Source organism: Micropterus dolomieu, linkage group LG23 (genome assembly GCF_021292245.1).
Source record: "Micropterus dolomieu isolate WLL.071019.BEF.003 ecotype Adirondacks linkage group LG23, ASM2129224v1, whole genome shotgun sequence".
Classification (NCBI taxonomy): domain Eukaryota; kingdom Metazoa; phylum Chordata; class Actinopteri; order Centrarchiformes; family Centrarchidae; genus Micropterus; species Micropterus dolomieu.
In genome coordinates, this window is record NC_060172.1 from 5228664 (window position 1) to 5251415 (window position 22752).

Here is a 22752-nt window from a genome sequence, read left to right on the forward strand (position 1 = left end):
TTTCCGACACTGCAGCTCACAAACGGGAAGCTCTCACTTCCGTGTTGGAAAGTCGAACACAGAATCAACCAGCAGTCTCTGCATGTGGCGGCGTGTTCAGAGGTTGACAGACAAAGACAATTAAAAAGGCACTTTTTTAAAGCGGACTTTCCCTGCGACGTGAACTGAAACCGACGACGACTGACGACGGTGAGTTTTGGTCCAGCTCCAACGACTGAAACAACTCACCGCCCCTCAGCGTTCTCACCTTCGTCGGTCACGCCGCTCAAAGTAAAAACACAACTTCAGGTGACGCCGACTTATAACCAGATCTCTGTGCGAGCAGCGGTAACTGACCTCGAACACCCAGGATCCGGTCTCAGGTCTGTACTCCAGGAAACGGGCTCCCTGTTTGCGCGAGGCTTTCTCCAGCCGCCCCTCGTAGTTCATCTCAGTCAGGCGCTCGGGGCTCCTGATCTGAGTGCAGGTCGTCTTGTCGTTCGGCCAAACGCCGTCCAGAGTCACCTCGGCTCGCCTGCGACCACACAGAAAAAAAATAAAAGATGATTTCTGACGGGGCACGTTGAAGCAACCGTTTCTCCCCGAGACCGTCCCACGACTGGTCAGCTATTACAAAACATTTCAGAGTTCCTGGCGTCACTTGGTCTCCTGTCGCTCACCTGTTAAGCCCCTCCCCCTCTGGCGGCTTGTTTTTGTCGTCCGGGTACACGATGACCTCTTTGCGTCTGAAGTGGACGATCTCGTCCAAGTTCAGTCCCGTCACGTTCACCTCGCCGGGGAAGAAGATGGAGCCGTAGCCTGTGAGGGCCAATCAGAGCAGAGCGATCAGGCTGGCGGCGGAGAAACTCAAGTTGATCTCATCTTTACTGTTAACGAGCTGACGTGTGTTTATGTGTGCGAGTAAAACGCTGCTCAGAAAGAATCGTCAGTTTCAAAGAGCGTAAATATCAGGCAGGTTAGATTTGCGGTGGCGAGCGGGCGTTACCTTTCCTGCCGACAGTGAAGTTCTCCACCACGCACTCTCCGTTTTCATCCACCATCTCTGCCAGATCCTCCATGGAAGGGATGGTGTAATAACCCACACGGTTCAGAACGATGCCTGCAAACAGGAAACACGGTGTGATATTGTGCAGCTCGTCAAGGACAACCAGTCACCTCTGACCTCTCAAAGTTCAAGTTCCAGTGAAGGAAATCTTAACACGTCTTTTTCCCACTACAACAACGTTTCTGTCCACTTATCTCCCCCATTTTTCCTTTGATGTCAGTACTTGTGTTTTAGCATTTTCTTTTACTGCTGCTGCAACGTGCACATTTCCTCTCGGGGACAAAGAAAGTTTATTTAAGTCTGAGCTAAAAGTGTCTGAACTGTGTCTCAAGATCAGTGTCAACAACTTTGTTTTAAAATGATTCGTACAGCGATCTCTCGACGCTTCACCTCAGGGATGGGAATTTCTTGGCACCTCATTACAATTTATAAGGCTACGGTGCGACTGGAAAACCAACAGGGTAAAGATGGATTTAACTCACTGTGTGAATACTTGGTACTATTAAAGCAAAGTATTTGTAACAATCCCAACAAGCAGGTAGTAATAAAATGCAGATATTTAATGTTAACAGCATTATTACCGACCTCTGCTGCTGCCGCCGTTTTTATTTCTGATGCTGCTGTGAGTCACATGGGGGTTGAACTACACACTTTAAAACGCTCCAGCCAAACCACGCTCACTCCACCTTAATATATATCTGTTCCTTTTTCGTCTCGTCTAGTGAAGTTACATGTTTGTTTCTTGTAATCTTGTATTGAGCACCGTGGGCCTCCAGACACGGCATTTGGTTCATAAATGTACTCGCGGATGAATGACGACAAGCTTGAACTAGCAGCCGAAAAGCTTATCCAGCAGTTGGAACACAGTCAGACTTTAATAAAACGGACACGCTGTGACCTGCACTGTACATTTACAGCCAGACTGAAACGTAGCGCTCATCTTTTCCCTTTGCCTTCACCGTCATGTAGCTGTCCTTTGAAGGTTAACAGTTTTGGTTGAACGCGGTGTGAAAGCGTTCGTCTCTGACCTGCTGGGTGAGGAGACTGCTGGGACTCCTGCTGCTCCTCCTCTCTCTCCTCCTGCAGAGACTCCTCCCCCACAGACCCCGACATGTCCTCGCTGCTCAGCTGAGGATGAAACAAAGTAGAGAAGTAAAACACTGCAACATTAAATACGTAATCTGACAGTAACGTAAACATTCATTCAGCTGACTACTACGAACTCATTTGGCTGAAAAACTGTTTGTTTACGAGGACGTCAAAACAACCATCTGCTGTGTGAAAACCCAACGTGTTCTCTGTGTTTGTATCAAAAACAATGTTTGAGTTTCTCGACTCTGAACAGAATATGAACATAAATGTCAGCGCTGTCGTCTCCCTGTGCGGTGTGTGAATGCTGCCTCTGTTTATCAGACGGCCTCCAGCTACGAGCTTTTTCAGACCCGACACCGTAACACAAGAACAAATCCAGATCAGACTCCTGACCTCCAGTCCGTTCCGGGCCGGCTTGTGCATGTTGAGGTCGCTGATGGTGTCCTGCAGGCTGGTCTGGGTGCGCCCCTGCGGGATCGGCTTGGCGATGGGGTTGACGTAGAACTGGGTGACCTCTGGGTCGTCGTCTGCCTGGCCGCTGGGGCCCGGCACCTCCCTCGAGTCCTCCTCCTCCACGTGACTGCACACAGGACAACAGGGCAGAAGGGGGGACCGATTAAAACCAGAATCGTCAGACAACTAATCCACCATGAGAGAGCAGAGCGTGTTCAGACCTGTGTCCGTTCTGTGGATACTCTGAAGGCGAGGCGAGGTCGTCCGTCTCTTTGCTGATTGGACTGCTGTACTGACTGCTGTTCAGGTTCTTCAGCACAAGTTTCTTGATGCTCTTTCTGTGAAAAAAAAACAACAAAAAACCAAACACGCCAACAGTTAACAACATAGAAGGAGACTTCGCGGCCGCGCGCTCAGACAGATCCTGTCGCACGGGCGATCAGATGACCACCTGGGGATGAAGGCTCCGTTGGTGAGAGAGGGCTCGTCGTCATCCAGGCCGTCAAAGAGCTGCGACTTGGAGGCCCCTGATGATGTCAGCGCTTTGGGGCGGACTCTGGTGGCAGGTCGAGGGGTCAGCTTGTAGTGTGTGGGAGTGGTCAGAGCCTTCTGGGCCGTCGGATTGGTTGGTTTCAGACGCTGTCAGCACACAGAGAAGTTGTGATTGGATACACAAACCGTTTCAGAGCTTTATTTTTAACCTTTAAATCTTAAGAAGCCTCAGTGGCGCTTTTCTTTATTCAGCTTTCTGTTGCTTTGTGTAACACAATTGAAGTCTAGAAACATTACTGAGGACGGCTTACAACTAAAACGAGGTGAAAAACAAAAAACAGCGGGCAGCGTCACTCACCTCCTCTTTCTTCTTGGGGTCCAGCAGCTGGTTTCTGAACAGCGGCGAGTCTCCGTACGGCGAGTACGCCAGACCGCTAAGCTGCTGCTGCATCATGGCCTGCTGAGCGGCCGCCGCACTCGGATCTGTGAGCGCTGGAGGAGAAAACACACCTACACTTAGTCAGGGCCGAATGAAATCTGATTAACTTTTGCAAGATTCTGTTTTCATTTTTCTGAATTCTGTGTGTTACGATTTTGAATTAACATTCTGTCATCAGAAAATATTACAAAATTTAAATCAATATCAAACCCAAGAACACGCTAAGAATCTAGCGTATGTGATCCAACGCAGACCTAAACAACCACGACACAAACGCATGGCTCAACACAGAAGGGCCAACTCCTCAGGCCAAGAGTCTGCAGTTTATTTACATCTGAAGGACAGAGGACACTCGTTTGAGGACCACCAGGTGCACATTTTAGACAGGAAGCCATCTACACCCGGGTTGAGAAGCCGCTGTTGAACAGAGGAGGGGGTCTACGCCACCACTTACAATGCGGCCAAGCATTTCCTCTCGGCCTCAGGTGAGGATGCCAACGACGGTCGTTCAGACTTGGCCACGGGTGGCTCCAACGACCGTGACGACTGTCGTTACAACAAGCAGGAACACTAACGAACCAGCGGTATCCACGATCCTGGCAAACGACCCCACTGAGCTTAAATAGCTGAGTTTCCCTGCCTCCAACGAGGGAGGAAACGTCTTCTAGCTTCTTCAACCAAGTCCAGTTGCCCTCGACTTTAACCTTCTTTGGATAACCATAAGAAATGCCTTCATTTTAAATCCCCAGAACACGTGTGATTCGGCAGCTTTCTCTGTTTTAACATCCCACCTTAAGTAGATTTGTAAGAAAGAGTAACGCCGCTGACAGGACTGTCTCAGTGGAAGAAGCTGTCAGTCAGGGAGCAACAGCAGTCGCTTTTTATGGAGCTCATGCGTGAAAAGCTGGATTCACACGTGGCTGCTGATCCACACATACGGAGCACAAAGATCCCCAACTTCTTAACATCAGGGAACTGGTGTGCGGCGTTGACTTCACTCCCTTTAGTGCGAAGCTCCTGTCCTGAGGTTATGCATGACTGCATGTCAACAAGTTCGAGTAGGAATTTCCCCATCTGTCAGACGCCGGCTGCGTTTCCTAAAGCCAGTAAGCAAACAAATACGCACAACTGTGCAGTATCAGCCGTCTGTGGACTCGAGTCCTGAAAACATCCGTAGCTGGGATTTCAACCCTGCGAGTAGCTGAAGGGTCAGACGGGGAGATTTATAAAAGCGGATGACGCCAGTTTTAATTTTGTCGTCATTTAGCACCTCATCCACAATAGCAAGCATGCGGTCTTTCACCGTTTCAGAGTCTGCGAGCGGCTTTTTCCTTCTTTGCCAAGATCCAGGAAACAAAGAGACGCTGCCGTAGCTCTCTCGCCCCACGCGAGACGGCACCGGCGTCACGCAGCTCAGACTGCAAGACGCAAACTCTTCACTGTAGCGTCCCTCCGCTGTGATCCCTCTGCAAAGTTAGCCTGGAAAGTTGTGTGGTTTTCAATGTGGTACCGCCTAATATAATATTCTAAGATCCGCCACAATCTCATCGCAAATTAAACACACTGGTTTGGCGGGGAGTTAAGAAAAAGGCAGGTTAAACTGGCGGCTTTCACGTTTCAGTAACTTTAGAGCAAAGATGTTTCGGTGCCAACAGTTAGTGCTCGGCACTCACATGGCGATGTGTCTACATCCGTTAACAGACCGCACGATCGCTGCTGAGCACGTGTGTCTTACAAAGATTATCTGGCTCACTCGTCAGCTACTTCCATACAGGACAGGCTATGTGTAGTTTAATTACTGTCCCATTTCACAGGAGGTCTAAACTGCTTTAAACAGAGTAAAAACATGTTTTTAGTCAAGACTGATACAAAGGACACGTGATAAACTGCCGGCTGCTCACCGACTGGCTGCTGCGGAACCCCGAAGCCCAGGCTGCTGGTCCCGCTGTTGAATCCAGTCGCGCCGAACGTTCCCATCGCTCCCAGTGTGCCCAGTTTGTTCTGGTTATTCCCAAACAGAGACGGCTGTCCTGTGCCCACTGCTGAACACACAGAGCGTCACATTAATATATTTGTGAGGTCTCTCAGCAGCTCGTTTTTGAGGTGACTGCTCAATTGACTCAGCGGTGGGCAGTAACTAAGCACATTTACTCAAGTACTAATGAGGTATTTGTACTTCAGTATTTTCTCCTTCTGAGGGAGATGTTGTACTTTTTACTTCAATAAATTTATCAGACAGCTTCAGTTACTTTACTTTCTTTACTTTTATTAGGCAGTGAAATTTATCAGCTTTGTTGGTTTAAAACATTTTTCATGTAAAAACTTCATGGTTCATGAATGAAAGTTTGCTGCTTTTCCTTTTAATTATTTTGATTTATATGTAATAATTTTGAGCTTTGTACTGTTAGACAAAACAAACAGTGGAGGCATCACTTCGGCCTCTGGGTCACAGTGAAGACATTTCTCTATGTTTCAAATCAATTAATGTAATAGCAGGATTTAAAATAATAAGTTCCTCAATTAGAAAGTGTAAAATATCATGAACAAAGTCTTCAGCAGCGGCCCTGAAGGTCTGAACACGTGTTCAGCATTTTAGAGACGGAGCGACTGCATACAAAGCCGAAGAAAGAGGCGACGAGCATCATCATTTATAAAAGTTTGCCCTGGCTGTGATGGAGAAATACATTCTTTAAACGATAATATTCAATAATCAAAGCAACATTAATTAATAATTTATTAATGCTGAAAACCAATCAGTGTTAACCAATCTGGTTAAGTTTATTAAAAGGGTCATATTTTGCTTTTTTTTTTGCAAAAACTGGTCGGCAACATATACAACTGAACCAGAGCTTTTTACTGGCTTCTCGCTGACCCGCCCTTCTCTGCATCTGATTGGCTATTACATTATAATACCACCTCTTTAAAATAAGAACGCCCACTTTTGTTCACCTACTCAATATTTACCAGAGCGTGCCCGTTTGCTCATTTATACATTTTTCATTTTCTTCTTTATTGTATCTGAATTTGCAGCGATCATCTGTTTCTTGTGTTTTACACGTGTAACTATGTCCATAAATAATAAATAAAGTCTAAAGAAGTCTGTGAAAGTGGTGTAGGACCGTAACTAACGATTACTTTCACTATCAATTTGTCAATAAAATGTCAGACAACAGTAAAAAAAGGTTAATCAGAACCTCCTGAAGGCCAAACTGACGTATTCAAACTGCTTGTTTTTGATCAAAGGTGCAAAAACCCAAAAGATATTCAGTTTAAAATCATAGACTAAGAAAAGCAGCACACATTTAGAAATGAGACGTTGGAACCAGGGAATGAGAGATATTTTTGCTCGATAAATCATCATTTACATTTTATTTTTATTGTTATACACACGCCGCTTTTAGCCCTGTATCATTATTTATTCCTTTCTGATGTCGCGGTTCCTCCCGTACCTGCTCCGAAGCTGGTTCCCAGTCCAGTCCCCAGTCCTCCAGTGGCTGGCTTGTTCCCAAACAGACTTCCTCCAGCGGGGTTTGCACCAAAACCTGCACAAGGCCACAAACAAAACGCTCACCAATAATGAAAGTTAAATGCAAACACGTCCTGAGGCATAAAGCAACACGCCACCCGGCTCCGCTCTGAACGCTGGCAGACGTACCGAAGGTGGAGGTGTTGGTTCCGGTCCCCAGCGTGAGGGTGGGCTTGTTGCCAAACAGCCCGGTGCCAGTGCCAAAGGACGGGGCGCTGGTGGTGGTGGTGCCGAACCCGGCCGACTTACTACCGAATAAACTCTGCTGTAAAAGACAAAACACACAGTGAAACATCAGTGACATTCACCCAGCCGCTCGTCACGTTGGTGGACGTATATGACAGATGCTCCGGGGGTCTCAGGGTCTTCGGTAGTCCAGTCTGGGGGCTGAGCTTGCTGATTACAAGTTGTGAAAGAAGTTCTGGGTCTGACGACGTTAATTTACGAACGAGGGAGCGACACTGACTGATGTTTAAGAACAGGCCACGAGAGGACAAAGCGAATTTTAAAACGAGAGAAATAAAACTTGCTGACAGCTTCGTGGTCGTTCTGTTTTAAAACAAATAACCATGAAATTTATTTAGTTGCACTGAAAAAGATCTGTCCAGGTGCGCAGCAGAACCAGACGGAGATTAAATGCTCAGGAAACCTTTGCAGCCGTTTAGAGTTCATGAGCTGATTAGACCCGGTTCTGTGTTAAAGAAAATAAAGAGATACTGGAGTTTTGATTTCCACGAGCTGTGCGCCGTAAATGTCAAGATTAAAAACAAACGTTTTTGAATTAAATTCAGGAAGAAAATTAACTTTTCCATAATAATCTAATTATTTTAAATGCACCCGTTCAGTGTCCTTCTATTCTTTTGACCTCTCAAAGCCAAAAACACAGAGCCGGGGGATTGAACCACCGACCTTCTGATTAGCGGGAGGTGTAGGGTTTGTGTTTGACTCTTCAGCTGCGTTGGAAACTCAAACAGGACTTTAAGTTAACCAAGTGGTACCCGGATCTGCCCGAAATCGGGCAGGTGACCGATTTTCGCTGTTTTCAGTCCAAAACAGCGGTTGTTTGTGTTAATAAAGATTGCCTCGCAGGTCGATAGTGACGCTATCATCATCTGAGCTGATAAGTTTAGTTTCTGTCGTCAGATTGAGGGAGAGTTTGCTTTGGCGGAGGCGGTCTTTATCGCCCTCTGCTGGCGGCCCATAGGAGCTACACAGACATGCAGGATAGCAATCGATTTATCTTTTCAATACGAAGAGAAAGAAACTTACACTTCTCAACTTGTGGCCTGTAAAGTCACAGGAATATTGACTGTTTTTAAATCAATATTTCAATGTTTTGGAAGCTTTGTGTTATTTGGTACGTGGTTGTGTGGAGAGAAATAATGTGTTGAAGATAACTCCCAATAAAAGTGAACATTTAAATATGGCCAAAACATTCGCCTGGTATATTTTTGAAAGATTGTGTAATAACAGTTGTATATCAGTTTCTTCTCATTAAATTTACAGTTGCAGTTGTTTCCAGGTGTATTAGAATCTACCTTATGATGTTTTATTGCATTAAAATATAGCTTTTTTTTTTTTTTTTTAAACCAGGCGAGGATGAAATTATCATTTTTCCTGTATTGGATCTCCATGTAGTCTGTAATGGTAAAATAAAAATCCATCCATCGTCAACCGCTCATCCTGGGTACAGGGTCGCGGGGGTAAAATAAACATGTTAATGTACAATGGATTTATATTCCTTAGCTTCTGACCTTCAAAAGGAGACCAGGCCAAATGGTTGAGGAGATATTACTGATTTATTTTGGGTTTGTTATTTTAGGCTGTTTTTCCTGGAAATAGGTGGCAGAGACCGTGTGGTTAACGTCTTGGTCGGCTGTCTGAGGCCGTCGACTCCATCTGATGAAGTGAGAATGAAACTTGTCCAACAGCGACTCAGTCACTCAGAGTTCATATAGTGACTTTGCTCTAACAGGGTATATACAGGAATCCTGCAGTAAAATTCAAAACCTTTAAGACCTTTTCAAGACTTTTTCAACATATTTTAAGACTGCCGCACCACTTTGAGCTGTAACGATTAAAAATCAGCCACACACCTTTAAAAAGGGACATTTGAGTTTTTAAAAGGAATTTAAATATTTTTCTAACATATTTCTTGCCTGGATGTCATCAGGTTGTAACACCACCTACAAATTGAGGCATTCACCAACTTTCTCAGTTGCCTATAACAGCCTGTACGGGCCAACTGTTTTCTATGTGAGGGTCAGATTTCCTGCGAAAAGCAACTGTCTTAAATAAACTATGACTTTTATGTACGCAATATTACAGCAAATAATGTAAAAGTGTAATTTTGTGTTTTAGAGTTTGCCTGCAGTGATGTGTGATAACTTTCATTGACAACTTGATCAACACAACAAAATTCAAACCGGCCAGGAGGAAACAAAGATGGAGAATAAACTGAGTGATGAATAACGTAAGTAATGTAGGCGGAGTAGCACAGGCACAGCCTGGAGGAGAGACTAGCCTAAATGACTGTATTAGTACAACATTAAATTGAAAGTATATTGTTAATTTCATAGTAAACTAAAAGTTCGATAGTAACATAATGAATATATTACTAAATTCAATATAATAGAATATAATTTACCACTAGTAGGTTATAATATTAATTCAAATTACAGCTGCTTCAGTTTGGAGTTTTTTATTCATTAACTTTGTGCAAGAAAAAAGCTCCAGGCTACATGAGAGTCTCCAACCTTGATTTTGATCAGGCTACTAACTCGTCAATAATCATAACTGTTTATGCAGAACATTGACTTCAACATTTATAAAGTTTGTAGCAGCACATCAAGCTTTTTTTTTTTTTTTTAAATCCCGCTCCATCCAGGCTGTGATTGATCTGTCGGTTGTATTCATAAATCATTTTCTGGTTCACACAGATCTCTTTTTTGGAGCGTTTAAGAGTGAAATAGGCGCCTGGTAGATCCCTGCGCCTAACGTTACAGAAAGGAACAGTCGCTACTCTCTGCCTGTCTAGTGTTTTTGGCTACGCATTATAAATAAAAATGTTCACCTACACTTTTAGCAAACAAACTTTTGGACAAACAGAATTTTCACATTGAAAAAAATATCTTCAAAATTTAATACCTTGTTAAATGGTGATTAAGACTTTAAGACTTTTTAAAGGCCTTAATTTTAGCTAAATTGTTTTATCACCTTTTAAAGACTTTAAGACCGCGCGGACACCCTGTGTAAGAACATTTAAAATATTCAATTCTAATTCTTCTTGTATTTTTTAATCAATAAAGAAGCAAACGCACACGCAGTATCAATAAAACGACACCAATAAAAATCATAAAGTAATAGTTTATGATTTAAATTTAATTCACTAAATCATAGTTAACTAACTACAACAATACAACAGTGCTTCATTAGTACCTGTCCTGATGTACTACTGAGCGTGACTCGAGTGTTTGCACGCTTTAAGGGAGATTTGAGTTATGCGTTTCCACTTGAAAACTGAAGGTTCTGTTCCGACAGCGACTGAAGTAATTACTGTCTGTTCCTGATAAACTGAAGCCGGTCTGTACCTGTGTGGCGGCGTTCCCAAATCCAGTGTTGGTTTGGCCGAACAGCCCGGTGGCGGTCCCAAAGCCGGTGGCGGCGCTCGTCTGACTGCCGCCGAACAACCCGCCCGCCGGCTGAGCCGCCGCAGTGTTTCCAAACAAACCCTGAAGCACAGGAGAGGACGGGCGTGACACAAAACTCAGACTGGCTTCAAAACAATGACGACATTCTGGTCAGGCGTCTGACAGCAGGAAGACTTCTGTGACAATTAGTGAAATTAGCAGTTTACTTGTATTTTAAAAATCCAGCAACGACGCAGTTTAACGCTGAAGTTCACCTTCTGTTGGATCTGACATAATTCAGCTGCATTTCCTCTTTGTTTACACGTTTTCTTTCTCATAACTTGCTGCCGTTTTCCCAACAACAGGACGTATTTACTCACCATGCTGCTGGTGTTGGCCTGCCCCATAGTGTTGGTGTTGCCGAAGGAGAAGCCGGTGCTCTGCGTTGTGGTGGCCTGGCCGAACGGCTTGAAGAGGCTGTTGGCCGCTTGCTGCTGGGTCTGCTGGCCGAACAGGCCGCCTGCCGTCGTACCGAAACTGCCGGCGGCCGCTAGAGAGGGAGGACGAACACGCAGCATGTTGCTTCACTAGCTGTAAAATGATTTCTACAACACGTTGGTAACTAAACAGAACCCTGAGATGTTGGAGCCGACTCTGGATCTGTGAGGAGATGAGCAGCTTCTGTCTCTTTTCCACCAACCTGCAGGTCCAAAGGTGCTCTTGTTCTGTCCGAAGGAGAAGCTGGTGTTGTTGGGGGCAGCGGAGCCGAACAGGCCGGTGGTGGTGCTGGATGTGGCCGTGGCCGGTCCAAACAAACTGCCCGTCCCCGCAGCCATCGGGTTGGTCGGGCCCTTCCTGCCCGCCTGGTAGTCCTCCAGCCTCAACTCCTGCAGGGGGACGAGCGGGAAAAATGAGAGAACGCAACTACAGCCGGGTCATAAACCTTTAAGAACGTTTCAACACACTACAGTCCAGTTTACACAAACAGCAGGACGCCCTCTCACCTGACTGACAAATTTAATTCACCTCAACTAAATCCTCATGTTAGGGGCCCTCAGGGGCCAGAAAGTCTGCCTGCTCCTCTCTTCCTAGCTGGGTGCTCTCTGCACGTTTCTTAGCTGAAATTCCACTTGTTTTTCTTTTTTTCCCCTATGTAATCAAAGCGTTGATGTTCTGTTTCTTTCTGAAGTTATGACCCGTTTCTCACTTGTGTTCAGACACAGAATACCACACAGTTCATTTAACTTTTAGAAGAAACTCGCCGACAAACTCACCTCCAGGGATTTGTTTTCGTACTCCTTCATGGCCGTGATGCACTGGTGCTTCGTGTTGATGCTCGTGGTCACGCCTGCTTTCACCATTGTGTCACTTCCTGTAGGAGGCTGAAGGGAGGGGGTAAAAAATAAAAAAATTGTATGAACAAACATGCTCTGGTGTTTTCAGGGTTAAATGCTTTATTTTTTCCACGGCTTGTTGACTCATTTAAAGGCCCCGTTCACACGACGCCGCTTTAGTTTAAAAGCGGAGAATCAAATCGAACACGATCTCCGTCCACAGCAGCGTTTTAGCTGCGTATCAGAGTTGATCGCCGCCTGTATTAAAACGGCTGAAAATCGTCATCTGGTGGTCGTTCACGTGCACTGGCCGTGCCGGTCTAAACATGAAGCAGATGGTCTGTTCTGATTCTAGTGTGGATGGGGCCTGATTAAAGTACTCACGTTGAATTTGACGGTTGTTCCCGGCTGCTGTGCGGCGGAGAACCCCGAGCCTCCAAACAGGGAGGTTGTTCCGCCGAACGGGTTGGAGGTGGTGTTGGTCGCCCCGAACAGCCCGCCACTGCTGGTGCTCGTCCCAAAGCCTGGAGGACACGGTGGGAGGGAGACTTCTTCAGGCCGTTCAGATGTTTCATTAGATAAACAAATCAAAGTGACAGCTGGACTGAGCAGTGCGGACATTGAACTGAAGCGCTTGTGTGCTGTCATTTCATACTTCTTAAATTAGCACAACTTTGCTTTATATCCATGGTACCTTCTTCTTTTTGGTTTCAGATCACGTTGTAACTTAAAGGGTAATTACAATCGTTTAGACCTGGAGCTCACATATTTTAGTGCGGAAAAGACTAATAGGTACAATAAGTTTTGGAATTCCTGCAGTAGATCCGTGAAGTCTCACAAAACAAAGACGCCGGTGGAAACGAGGGAGAGGAGAAAAAACTCCTCTCCCTCGTTTCCACCGGCATCTTCCTGCAGCAACTCGCCTCTCGAGTCCCTCGTGAGGATCCTTTCTACGATGCTGTCAGATTCAAAACTCTTTCTACCTACGAGTCATTTCAACACTAAAATACTGGTTTTAAAATTCTGAAATTACCCTTTAATAACAGTCAGCTGTTTTCTGAAGTAGGTTTTCATTACTGATCTAATCAACCATACACAGGGTACCCCCCCCCCCCCCCCCCCCCCCCCCCCAGGATCCTCCAAGTTAAATTCAAGACTTTAAGACCTTTTAAATACCACCTAGGATGAAATTTAATGCCAACTTCACTGCCGTATAATGGAAAATCTGTATGACGTTTAAGCCCAAGAAAAATTACTATATACCAAATTACAGAAATTAATATATTCATATTTAACACACTACAGCTTTTTGGGGTGTGTTTGTGCTTTGATAAGATAAAATGAATCAAGGACGTCACTTTGTGTTGAAAAGCGGTTCAGATTAGGGGTGTGACGATACACTTATTGCACAATATTGGGTTCACGAGAACAAGACAAGAAGGTATTTTAACACTATTTTGATGGAATATTCGATGCTTATATAAATGGGGGGTCTGGGGGTTTTCCCTTAGAAAATCTTGAGCATTAAACATTTAACGTCTCCAGAATGAAGGAAATTTTCAGAAAAATCAGGTGAGAATTCAAACAAAATTTCCAAAATTTAAGGCTTTCGTAAACAAAATGTAATATTTTTAAAGGCCTTATTTTTAGAATATTAAATTTAAAGACTTTTTTTAAAGCCGTCCCCTGCGGGTACCCTGCATTCACAAGACACCAACAACAGAACTACGGAGGGTTCTCACTTCCAAAAGAGGTGGGTTTGTTGGCACCGAAAGCATTGTTCTGCTGGGAGAAGAGCCCGCCGGTGGTGCCCGTTGCAGTGCTGCCGAACAGGCTGGTGGAAGTGCCGCTCGCCGCACCAAAACCGAAGCCGGTGTTGGTGGAGGGCGTGGCCGGCTGGCTGAATGTACTCGACCCAAACAGACCTGGAGGAAAGAAAGGAGGACAGATAAGAGCAAAGTATTTATTTATGAATCTTCTTGACTATTGTCGATCCACATTTTTATGCATGGATATAAACTGTCTTTAAAAGGAACAACTTGTTGTTGAATAAAGAACAGAAGCCTCATTGCAGAGTGGATTCAGTCGTCTCTTCAGACAGGCAGCGCTGACTGAGACACTCAGCAGCCAATTGCTTTTTGTCTAACAAGAGCGAATGAGACAAGAGCTGACAAACCAGGTTTATTCTGTGTGGAACCAAAAAGTCCTCCAGCGTTGCTGGTGGTCCCGAACGCAGACGTCCCAAAGCCTCCCGTCGTCCCAAAACCTGCAGCTGCAGTCACAGAGTTCATGTGAGGAGAGGCCGCTATGAAACAGACTGATGCGTTAAAAACCATCTGCTTCAATCACCAGGAATAAAATAAACTGGAGACTCTCTCTCCCACAATGCATTTCAAATTCATATTCAAATTAGCTTTACTGGCAGGAATGTATAGCAACAATATTGCCAAAGCTACATATAAAGTACATAAGGACAATTAATTTCATACATTTTATTAGATTAAGAAATAAAACAGTAAAAGTTGTGTTTGTGTGTAAATAAAACGATGTTGAAAAAATAAAAATATTATAAGTAAATGACACTGTAACGTGTGTGTTATTATAAAAATTTAAATTAAATAAATAGATGGTAGCATTTCACTAACAACCTACCAGACCAAGACAATCAACATATTTAGTTTGTTTATTTTAGGGCTGAATGATCAAACCAAACTTCTACATCACAACAACAGATTAAAACACATGACAGTAGGATATTTCCTCTCATGCTGGCTCATCTCCAAAATGTTTATACGGATTAATGACAATTAGGGCTGCAACTAACGATTACTTTCATTAGACTAATCTGCCAATTACTGTCACGATTAATCGACTAATCGTTTAGTGAATAAAATGTCAAGTAATTGTGAAAAATGCTCATCACAATTTTCCAGAGCACAAAGTGACGTCTTCAAATTGCTTCTTTGGTCCAACTAACAGTCCAAAACCCAAAGACTCTTCATTTAATAGCAGCAGTTTCTCACATTTAAGAAGATGTAACCAGCTAATTCTTCACATCTTTGCTTAAAAAAAACAAAAACTAAACAATTAAAATTTATTTATTTTCTTCCGCCCCGACTAGTCGTTGCAGCTCTAATGACAATATGAACTCACTTCTGGACTGAACTGTTTGATTACCAGGTCATGCGTCTGTGATTGTTTTGATCTTGGTGGTTTATAAACAGTTTCCTGGAGGAAAACCTTAAATTATAGGATATTCAGATAATTAATTTAGGTGCGAAGGAGAATAATAAATTCAGTTATTCTCATAATGTCGATCATTATGTGAAATCTAAATCAGTGTCAGACTCTCCAGACTACCTTTAAACGTCCGGGAGTCAGAGAACATAACAGACAAGGAGAAAACTAATTCCTAAACTCATCTGTAAGAATCAGCTCTGTGCTTGAACTATTGTACGTCTGACTTGAGTTTAAATAAATAAAATGACTTACTTTGCTGTCCAAAGGTCGATGAGGTGCCAAACCCCCCCGTCCCTCCGCCGAAGGGAGTAACAAATGACTTGTTGAACATCTTGCCCTGCTAGCAGGACAGCATAAGTCTTCTGTATGGAGACAAACAGAAATATAAAACGTGTTTAAATAGCTGCATTCCCATAGCAACGTCTCCGCTCTGCATGTTCGGCAGCAGCGTTCCAAAAATCAGATTATAAACAGCGGAGGACTTAAAAACCTTCGGCCGGATGCACAAAAAAAACTTGAGTTATTTTCTTAAGTCTTAATTTCTCCTTAGCTAAGAAATTTCCCTTTAAATGTTTCCTTAGTTAAGGAAAAGCATTAAGTTGTTTGCTGCACTGATGCAGAACTTACAGTAGTGAAATTCTACTGTTACCATGGAGACTGTTTGCCTGCACCAGCACTTGACCCGTTATCACCGTACAAAGTTGGAAAGAAAAGACGACAAGAAAACCAAATTGGTCAGAGGAGGAAAATATCGTGCAGCTGGAGGATTTTCATAAAAACATTAAAAAGTACATTTGATCCCCAAATAACAGTAAACAACAAATGTGGGAGGAAAACGCTTTGAAAATTAATTCAAGGAGTCGAGTTGTGAAGAGGTTCATCCAGGAGATCCAAAATAAGTATGACAACTTCTCTTTTCTTGCCAATAAATAGATCAGCAATTACAAAAGGGAATCCAATAAAACTGCTGAGAACCACTTTCTGTACGCTACAGATTTAAACTAGACCGTGTTGCTACTGACACATTTGACAGCCTTCTTGTTTTGCTCGTTGTTTAGTGGATCCGTTGGATTCTCCCGGTCGCAGAACACTCAGGATATGTCAATTTTCTTCATTTATCGCCATAAACTCAACCGTGTTGCGGTTAAGATAAAGCCAGAGGTACCTTAAATTCTTTTCCTTAGTTTGGTTGCTGAGGTCCTTTGTGCAACGGTTTAACACACTTAAGGGAATCCTTAAGTATAAGACCAAGATAAGGAGAAAACCTCAAATACTTAAGTGAAACCTTAATAGATATAAGAGTGTTTTGCGCAACCGAATTTATTTTAAAGGAGACCGTAACAGACTTTAAGGAAAATCTTAACTTGAGGTTTTTTGTGTAACCGGCCCCTGGTTATGAGCCCTCAGTGGGTGACAGAATCTAAATCTTACAGATTACGTCTCCTTGATGGAAATGAAACTCAGTCAAATGACAAAGCCACGAGTGATCGAGCGGCTGACCGGTTTTTCAGCTGTCTGCTGACGCCGACATTTAGAGAGCAGGGTATTTAACGCAGATATGAAAGCAAAGAGAAGTCCTGCATAATCCATTATTCCTGCAGAAACTCCATGTTCTCTCAGCGGTAACATGTTTCAGATGGAAGCTTTATTAATGACTGAAACATACTTTGGGTTCTGCCGTTTCAGAGTGGTTGGTGTTTAAGGGAGAGCGACGTTCAGGTTGTCAGACGTCATTCAGCTGCATTATTCTCTACAGTCTAACTATATGTATTTAACACTGTTACATTGGAGCTGCTGTCAGTGAGGATGATATATCGGCCTCCTGAGTGAAGCCACTGACCGACCCTCTGATTACAGAGCTTCAGAGGGCGACAAAAAAAATGGTGCATCTAACATTTGAGAGAAGGGGAGAGCCAATCAAAAGCAGAGGGGCGCTGATTTATACTCCTGCGGTGACTTGCCGCAGATACCTATGGCGTTGACAACGCAGGTACCCTCGCATTTATACTTGCGCGTTGGCGTCACCTCCAAAACACCAGCTGGCGGTGGGGTTTCCATGTTCCACTGTGTTGACTCTGTCTGCCGAGCACTTTCAACATCAACACCTGTTGAGTTTTGTTGTACTAATAATAATGTTTTGGTCATTGTTTTGTTTTGTGCTGTGACTCAAATAAAGACAAACATTAACCTGCAGTGTTGACGACTCAAATAAAGACAAACATTAACCTGCAGTGTTGACAGCCACTTACAGAACTCATCAATGTGTATTGATTGGAAATGACAGGCGGCTGTCATGGCGCTAAAGGTGGTGGCGCCAGTTTAATGAAGCACAGTATGTTGCATTTTATTATTATAAAATGACATTTTACAATTACTATGAATGATCATTTTATATCATAATTATCACTGATAAAAAAGAAAAACATTGACCATCATGATTGTGTGACATCTGTTGGGGTCTAAGAGTGTTTTCCTACATCTGCAGATCAGGATGTGCAGGCGAGGGTGTCTCTGCAGCAACACAGTACTTTATTATAATGCTGTTTTGTTACACATTTTACCTTCATCAAGAGATGTGGATATTGCAGTTGGGCATATTTCAATTCAATAATATTTTAATAAATTGTGCAGCCCTGAATTAATCAGGAAGACTTCCTGCTACCATCTACAATAATCCCCACTTTGTCTCTATCTCAGCGGCACTCCACGGGAGGACTACACCTTCACCCTGTACAAAAAACAGGAAAGTATTCAACACAGACTTTATTTTCCTGCAGCAGAGCTATTCCTGCCCGGACCTGTGGGCCAAGTTCACGTGCAGCTGTGTTATGGTTACTGATTCAGGGGGAAGTCTGGTAAGTTAAACACAACATCGTTTCGTGATAAAGTTTTATCCCCTGATCCCCGGAGGCACAAAGTACCGCTGACGTTACTGCTGAAGACAAGCCGACCCCCAGTCTGGGCTCTGACGTCCGGCTCCACGTGGGGGCTCTGCTTTTAGTTAGAATACGGTTAATCCAGAATACAACGCTACTGCCGCCGCCTGCTAGTTGACTGAGTTTAAACTAGCTGGAAAACAAGTCCGTCTCCTAACTAGTCGGAGCCAGACAGGACCAGTTCCAACCCGCAAAGACTGCAAACACAGTGACATGCCCGTAGCATCTGCTTCCGCTCAGCTAACATGCTAACTAGCGCTTCAAGCTAACCGCACAGACACCGACATAAACAAGAGGACTATCGTTAGTTAGTTAATTAGCAGGGTGAGCTTTTAAATCAACATAAACGCGCCCAACTGTTAGATATTTACCGTATTACGGACAGTTGCTGGTTAACGTTATATGCGTTAACGTTACGTGCGTCAAGCTAATGTTAGCCAGCTAGCTCTCCCCGCTAACTACTTAACGTTAGCAAAACAAAAAGCAACACAGACAAAGAACGATTGTTTTTTTTTACCGAACACTTACCGTTAACAACGTTGCTGTGGGTGTCCGGTTTCTTTATCGGCCTTCCTCCTACTATAGCTAAGCTACGGAGTCCAGAAATGTTCAACGATGAAAGTATCTGTAGGTAAACATCGGCATTAGCCGGATAGCTTCGTCAACGAGGAGGGAAAACTGACCACCAGCAACCGTCATCACGCTTTTTCATACGTCATGCGTCATGACGTTGCGAGTACGCTGCGCTGGAGCCTGCTGGCATTAAGCTTATGTGGTGTTTGTACCATAGACTGTGTAAAAAGATTAATACCAGTGGGAAAGAACACATCATTGTATTTTATATCATCATGTGACCTCTCTCTCTCTTTTATTTCTTTAGCACCTTTTTTTTAAAACTCTCTCTCTATATTTCATGCCTGATTTCCGCCAGAGAAATAAATATAAACACAAGATCACAGCAGTCTCCACAGTTTGTCACTGCTTTCGGTTCCTTCGCTCCATATTTATGGAACAAACTTCAAACCAAACTCGAGTCACTTACCCATTTTAGAAATGTTATGAAGAATCACTGTGATGTTGTTTTGCAGTCGTTTCCTTTGAATTGTACATCTTGGTCTTGTATGTTTTAATTAAGTTTTGTATTTTTCACTTGTTTGTGCCAGGCCTGGGCAATAAAACAATAATGATAATTATCGCAATATAATTTTCATTTTCAATTTTCATATATCATCAAGATTTAATTCATCTCAATCACAAATTAATTAGTACTTAATTTTTCTATCAAGATATTTATTTTGTTGAGTAAAAGGGACTGAAGAAAATATTTAATAATCATATTTGTTGATTTTATCAGAATAGTTCTGCCTCAGATTTGTGAAGTGATCCACTGTTTGTTCTGACCAGAAGGGAAAGTTTAAAACCACATTAACTTTCACTTAGTAGCAAAAATCAGCCTTAAAACTTCAAAAAAATAATCATTTGACATTTATCCTGATAATTACCGATATTGAATGATGTGAAATGTTTTTATTGTATGCCATATCTCCCAGTTTGTCTACTGTACAGTGCACAGCCTACATAGAGACTCCAGTCTCTCAGTCTGTAGTAAAAGTACTAATACCACACTGTAAAGGTACTCTGTTACAAGTAAATATACTGCATTGAAAATGTTACTTAAGTAAGATAATTCAAGTATAAAAATGTACTTAAAGTAGAAAAGAAAAAATGTCCCCTGATACACGGTACAAGGTTGTTTATTTGTCATTAAACAAAACAAGCAAAATAAAACTATACAGTATATTTATGTATAGAGACACGAGGAATCTTTTGAATTTGCGTCTGGGAAAATGTAAACGACAGCCTGGTCCTGTCTTCCTTTTCCAGTGACTGTAGGACTGTTCTGTCAGATGTAACACGTGTTTCAGCAATAAAGCCAAAAAAATCAGATGAAAAACAAAAAGCATAGTGAAGTTTTAAAGGAGCTACCGGCTGCTGCTCCTACAGGCGCTGACGGTTGTTTATGTTCTGTATCTCGTCATTATTCCTCATGCATTCATGTAGAAGCAGGATTTTACAGCTGTTGAGGTGGAGCTCATTTTGAACGAGTTTGTATCAGACTGCAGCTAATGTTTAATTTTATTATGAAATGATCAGATGTGGAGTGGCATGTAAAGAAAATAAAGTACAGGTACTACATTTGTACTTCAGTACAGTAAGTTAGTAAATTTTGTGTAACTGTTCACCACTGATTAATACAGAAACAATTTAATTAATTGTTTAATTTCTGTTGACTTTAAATTTTATTAAAAGTGAGCAATCAGATTGATCACATTGGACATTCATGTAAAACAAAAAAGAAAAGCATCCTCTCCAACCTGCCTTGGGAGGGGTTTTAACAGACAAATTAAAAATATCAATTCAAGATGTTGTAGGCTTGTCTTGTATTTTCCTCCCTGTATTAGAAACATTCATCAATTGCCAAACTATCTGTTAAAAATGTATCTGCTCTCCCACAAATGGCCTGAAATCCCTGTACAATCATCCTGTGGCTATTTTTCATTGCTGTAATTCAATTTCTCTCTTTAAACACAAATATCACTGTTCATATTGTATATAGCAAATCCACCTACCTCATACAAATTTTTTTTTGTCTGTCAAAATGAATGTGTCTACTGTATTTGCTCCTATATATTTGTAAAATTAAAGCTATGTGAACAAATTTTAAATCTTTCCAAATTAATGTGAGTTACACCTGAATTCTGTTAGTGGATTAACAGAATTACTGACAAAACAACAGATAGGAAAATTAGTTTGTTTCTTGTTCTATCATAAATGCTGACGTATGAAGGTCAGTCAGATGACAGTATGAGTTTAAGTGATTTAAAAAAAGAAAAAATATATTGATGTATAATAATTTTACAGCAATTTTTATGTACATGTACATTTTTGCCACGAAGGTGTCCAGAGGGTGCAAAATTTTTAAATCTAACACTACATAAAAAATACTAATGCAATCAATTCAATTTGTTGGTAATCTTTGACATATCCAAGACTCTAATTACCACCAAAGCCCCATCCCCCTACTATTTATTTTACAGAAAATAATAAATCTTTTGTGTTTTTTTGGAGTAAATAATGAAATAATTAAAATAAATAAACTGGAATTGAAAGGGTTAAAATCCTGAAAATTATTAAATTTTTGGTATTTTTGATCAGGGGAGAAGTTGTTTAAGTGATTTATGGAAAAAAAGCAAAAAAATATGGATGCATAATGATTTTATAGCAATTTTTATGTACATGTTCATTTTTGCCACAAAGGTGTCCAGAGGGTGCAACATTTGAGGAGGTGCCTAAAGGTTAAGAAACATACAGACAGGTTAATTCATTTCATGATTCTTAGGGTGGGAATTCAGCCTCGACTGGGACTAGAGTTTCCGTCGACAACAAAGATGGTACACAAGGATGGGTCTGATGGTCTGGTCTCTGAGGCCATAGATGAGGGCACTCAGACATCTAGGGAGGAGGAAAAAACACACGTACAGAACAATCCGTATACGCACAAATATAACCCCTGTTAAAAGCTTTGCGAGAACTACAATAAATGAGTTGTGCGCTGTTGAAGAGAGACTGAGGCCCAGCTGCACCAGATGCAGCAGCAGTGTGTTACGAGCCTTACGGACTGAAGCTTTGTCTGTGGAGGCCGACCTGGCTGCTATCATCACACCAATATAGGAGGAAATGATTGCCACGCTAGCTGATACAAACAGAAAACAAGTGTAGGCTTTGTCATAATCAGCAGATCTTTTCCCAAGAAACATGACAAGTGTATTACAAAGGTCTTTCATCTGCAGGCTCTCTGGAAATGGAAAATCTAACAGTAAAACAACTCGAATGAAAATATTTAGTGAACAAAAGGTCCAAACCACAACGACGGCCACCCATGTGTTTCTGACAGTGATGATGGCAGCGTGCCTCAGTGGGTAACACACAGCAACATATCTCTCCACAGACATCACCACCAGTGTCAGAGGAGAGATTTCACATGTTAGATTGAGAAGCATAACAAGAAGACCACAGACAGGATAAGTCAGAATTATTCTACACATAGACAGTATGTACAGTACTTGGCTCAGTACCATCTGCACAGTGTCTGCAAAAAGGAGATTATACAGAAGAATGTAACGAGAGGTCTCACAAAACACTGGTTTACTCCTCAAGGTGAATAACATGATGACATTAATGAACAAGAATATACAGCATGGTACTGTAGTCAGAGTGGAAAGCATCACTCTTTCCAGTAACCCCAATGCAACAGTTATGTTGGATTGAGATGCATCGGACATCTCAGAAAAGCATTTACAACAATTAATATCTTGCTGTTAGTAACAATGAAAAAAAATGACCGAGTCTTTAAATAATAAATGCCTGTTGAGTCACATCCGAAACCCCAAATCATCAAAATCCATTTACCCTCTGCAGATAATTGGTAAGTTAGAGTCTGTGCTAATTCCTATGTAGGCAGAAATGTTCTGCAGGCTTCGCCTGCCTTCAGATATTATATATAAT

At 42.4% G+C, this 22752-nt stretch overlaps 2 protein-coding genes across 9 annotated transcripts in view; both read right to left on the bottom strand.

Moving 5' to 3' along the window:
• The window catches only part of nup98 (nucleoporin 98 and 96 precursor), a 34519-nt gene extending 15637 nt beyond the window's left edge, over positions 1-18882 (bottom strand). The window contains exons 1-20 of one of the 8 annotated variants that reach the window (XM_046039002.1): positions 18715-18881; positions 15503-15612; positions 14187-14282; positions 13753-13935; positions 12395-12534; positions 11951-12058; positions 11377-11563; positions 11057-11226; positions 10638-10778; positions 7177-7312; positions 6971-7063; positions 5423-5560; positions 3441-3574; positions 3042-3229; positions 2812-2928; positions 2531-2717; positions 2074-2173; positions 986-1099; positions 660-798; positions 337-514 (exon numbers count right to left, since the gene is read on the bottom strand). In XM_046039002.1, coding sequence (XP_045894958.1) covers positions 337-514; positions 660-798; positions 986-1099; positions 2074-2173; positions 2531-2717; positions 2812-2928; positions 3042-3229; positions 3441-3574; positions 5423-5560; positions 6971-7063; positions 7177-7312; positions 10638-10778; positions 11057-11226; positions 11377-11563; positions 11951-12058; positions 12395-12534; positions 13753-13935; positions 14187-14282; positions 15503-15581 — 2628 coding nt within the window. In that variant the 5' untranslated portion in view covers positions 15582-15612; positions 18715-18881. Of the gene's footprint in view, positions 1-336; positions 515-659; positions 799-985; positions 1100-2073; positions 2174-2530; positions 2718-2811; positions 2929-3041; positions 3230-3440; positions 3575-5422; positions 5564-6970; positions 7064-7176; positions 7313-10637; positions 10779-11056; positions 11227-11376; positions 11564-11950; positions 12059-12394; positions 12562-13752; positions 13936-14186; positions 14316-15502; positions 15613-18714 lie in introns of all 8 variants that reach the window. The other 7 variants (XM_046039001.1, XM_046039000.1, XM_046038999.1 and 4 more) reach the window with 7 other exon arrangements.
• A 2729-nt stretch (positions 18883-21611) lies between these two features.
• On the bottom strand, positions 21612-22529 carry LOC123963612 (odorant receptor 131-2-like). Its single transcript, XM_046040571.1, has one exon. The coding sequence runs from the start codon at positions 22527-22529 to the stop codon at positions 21612-21614; it is 918 nt and encodes a 305-aa protein (XP_045896527.1).
• Between the last annotated feature and the right edge of the window lie 223 nt (positions 22530-22752).

Bases quoted from the DNA above. Each gene is read 5' to 3' on its own strand.
- LOC123963612 (XM_046040571.1), bottom strand. From the start codon at position 22,529: ATGTCCGATGCATCTCAATCCAACATAACTGTTGCATTGGGGTTACTG.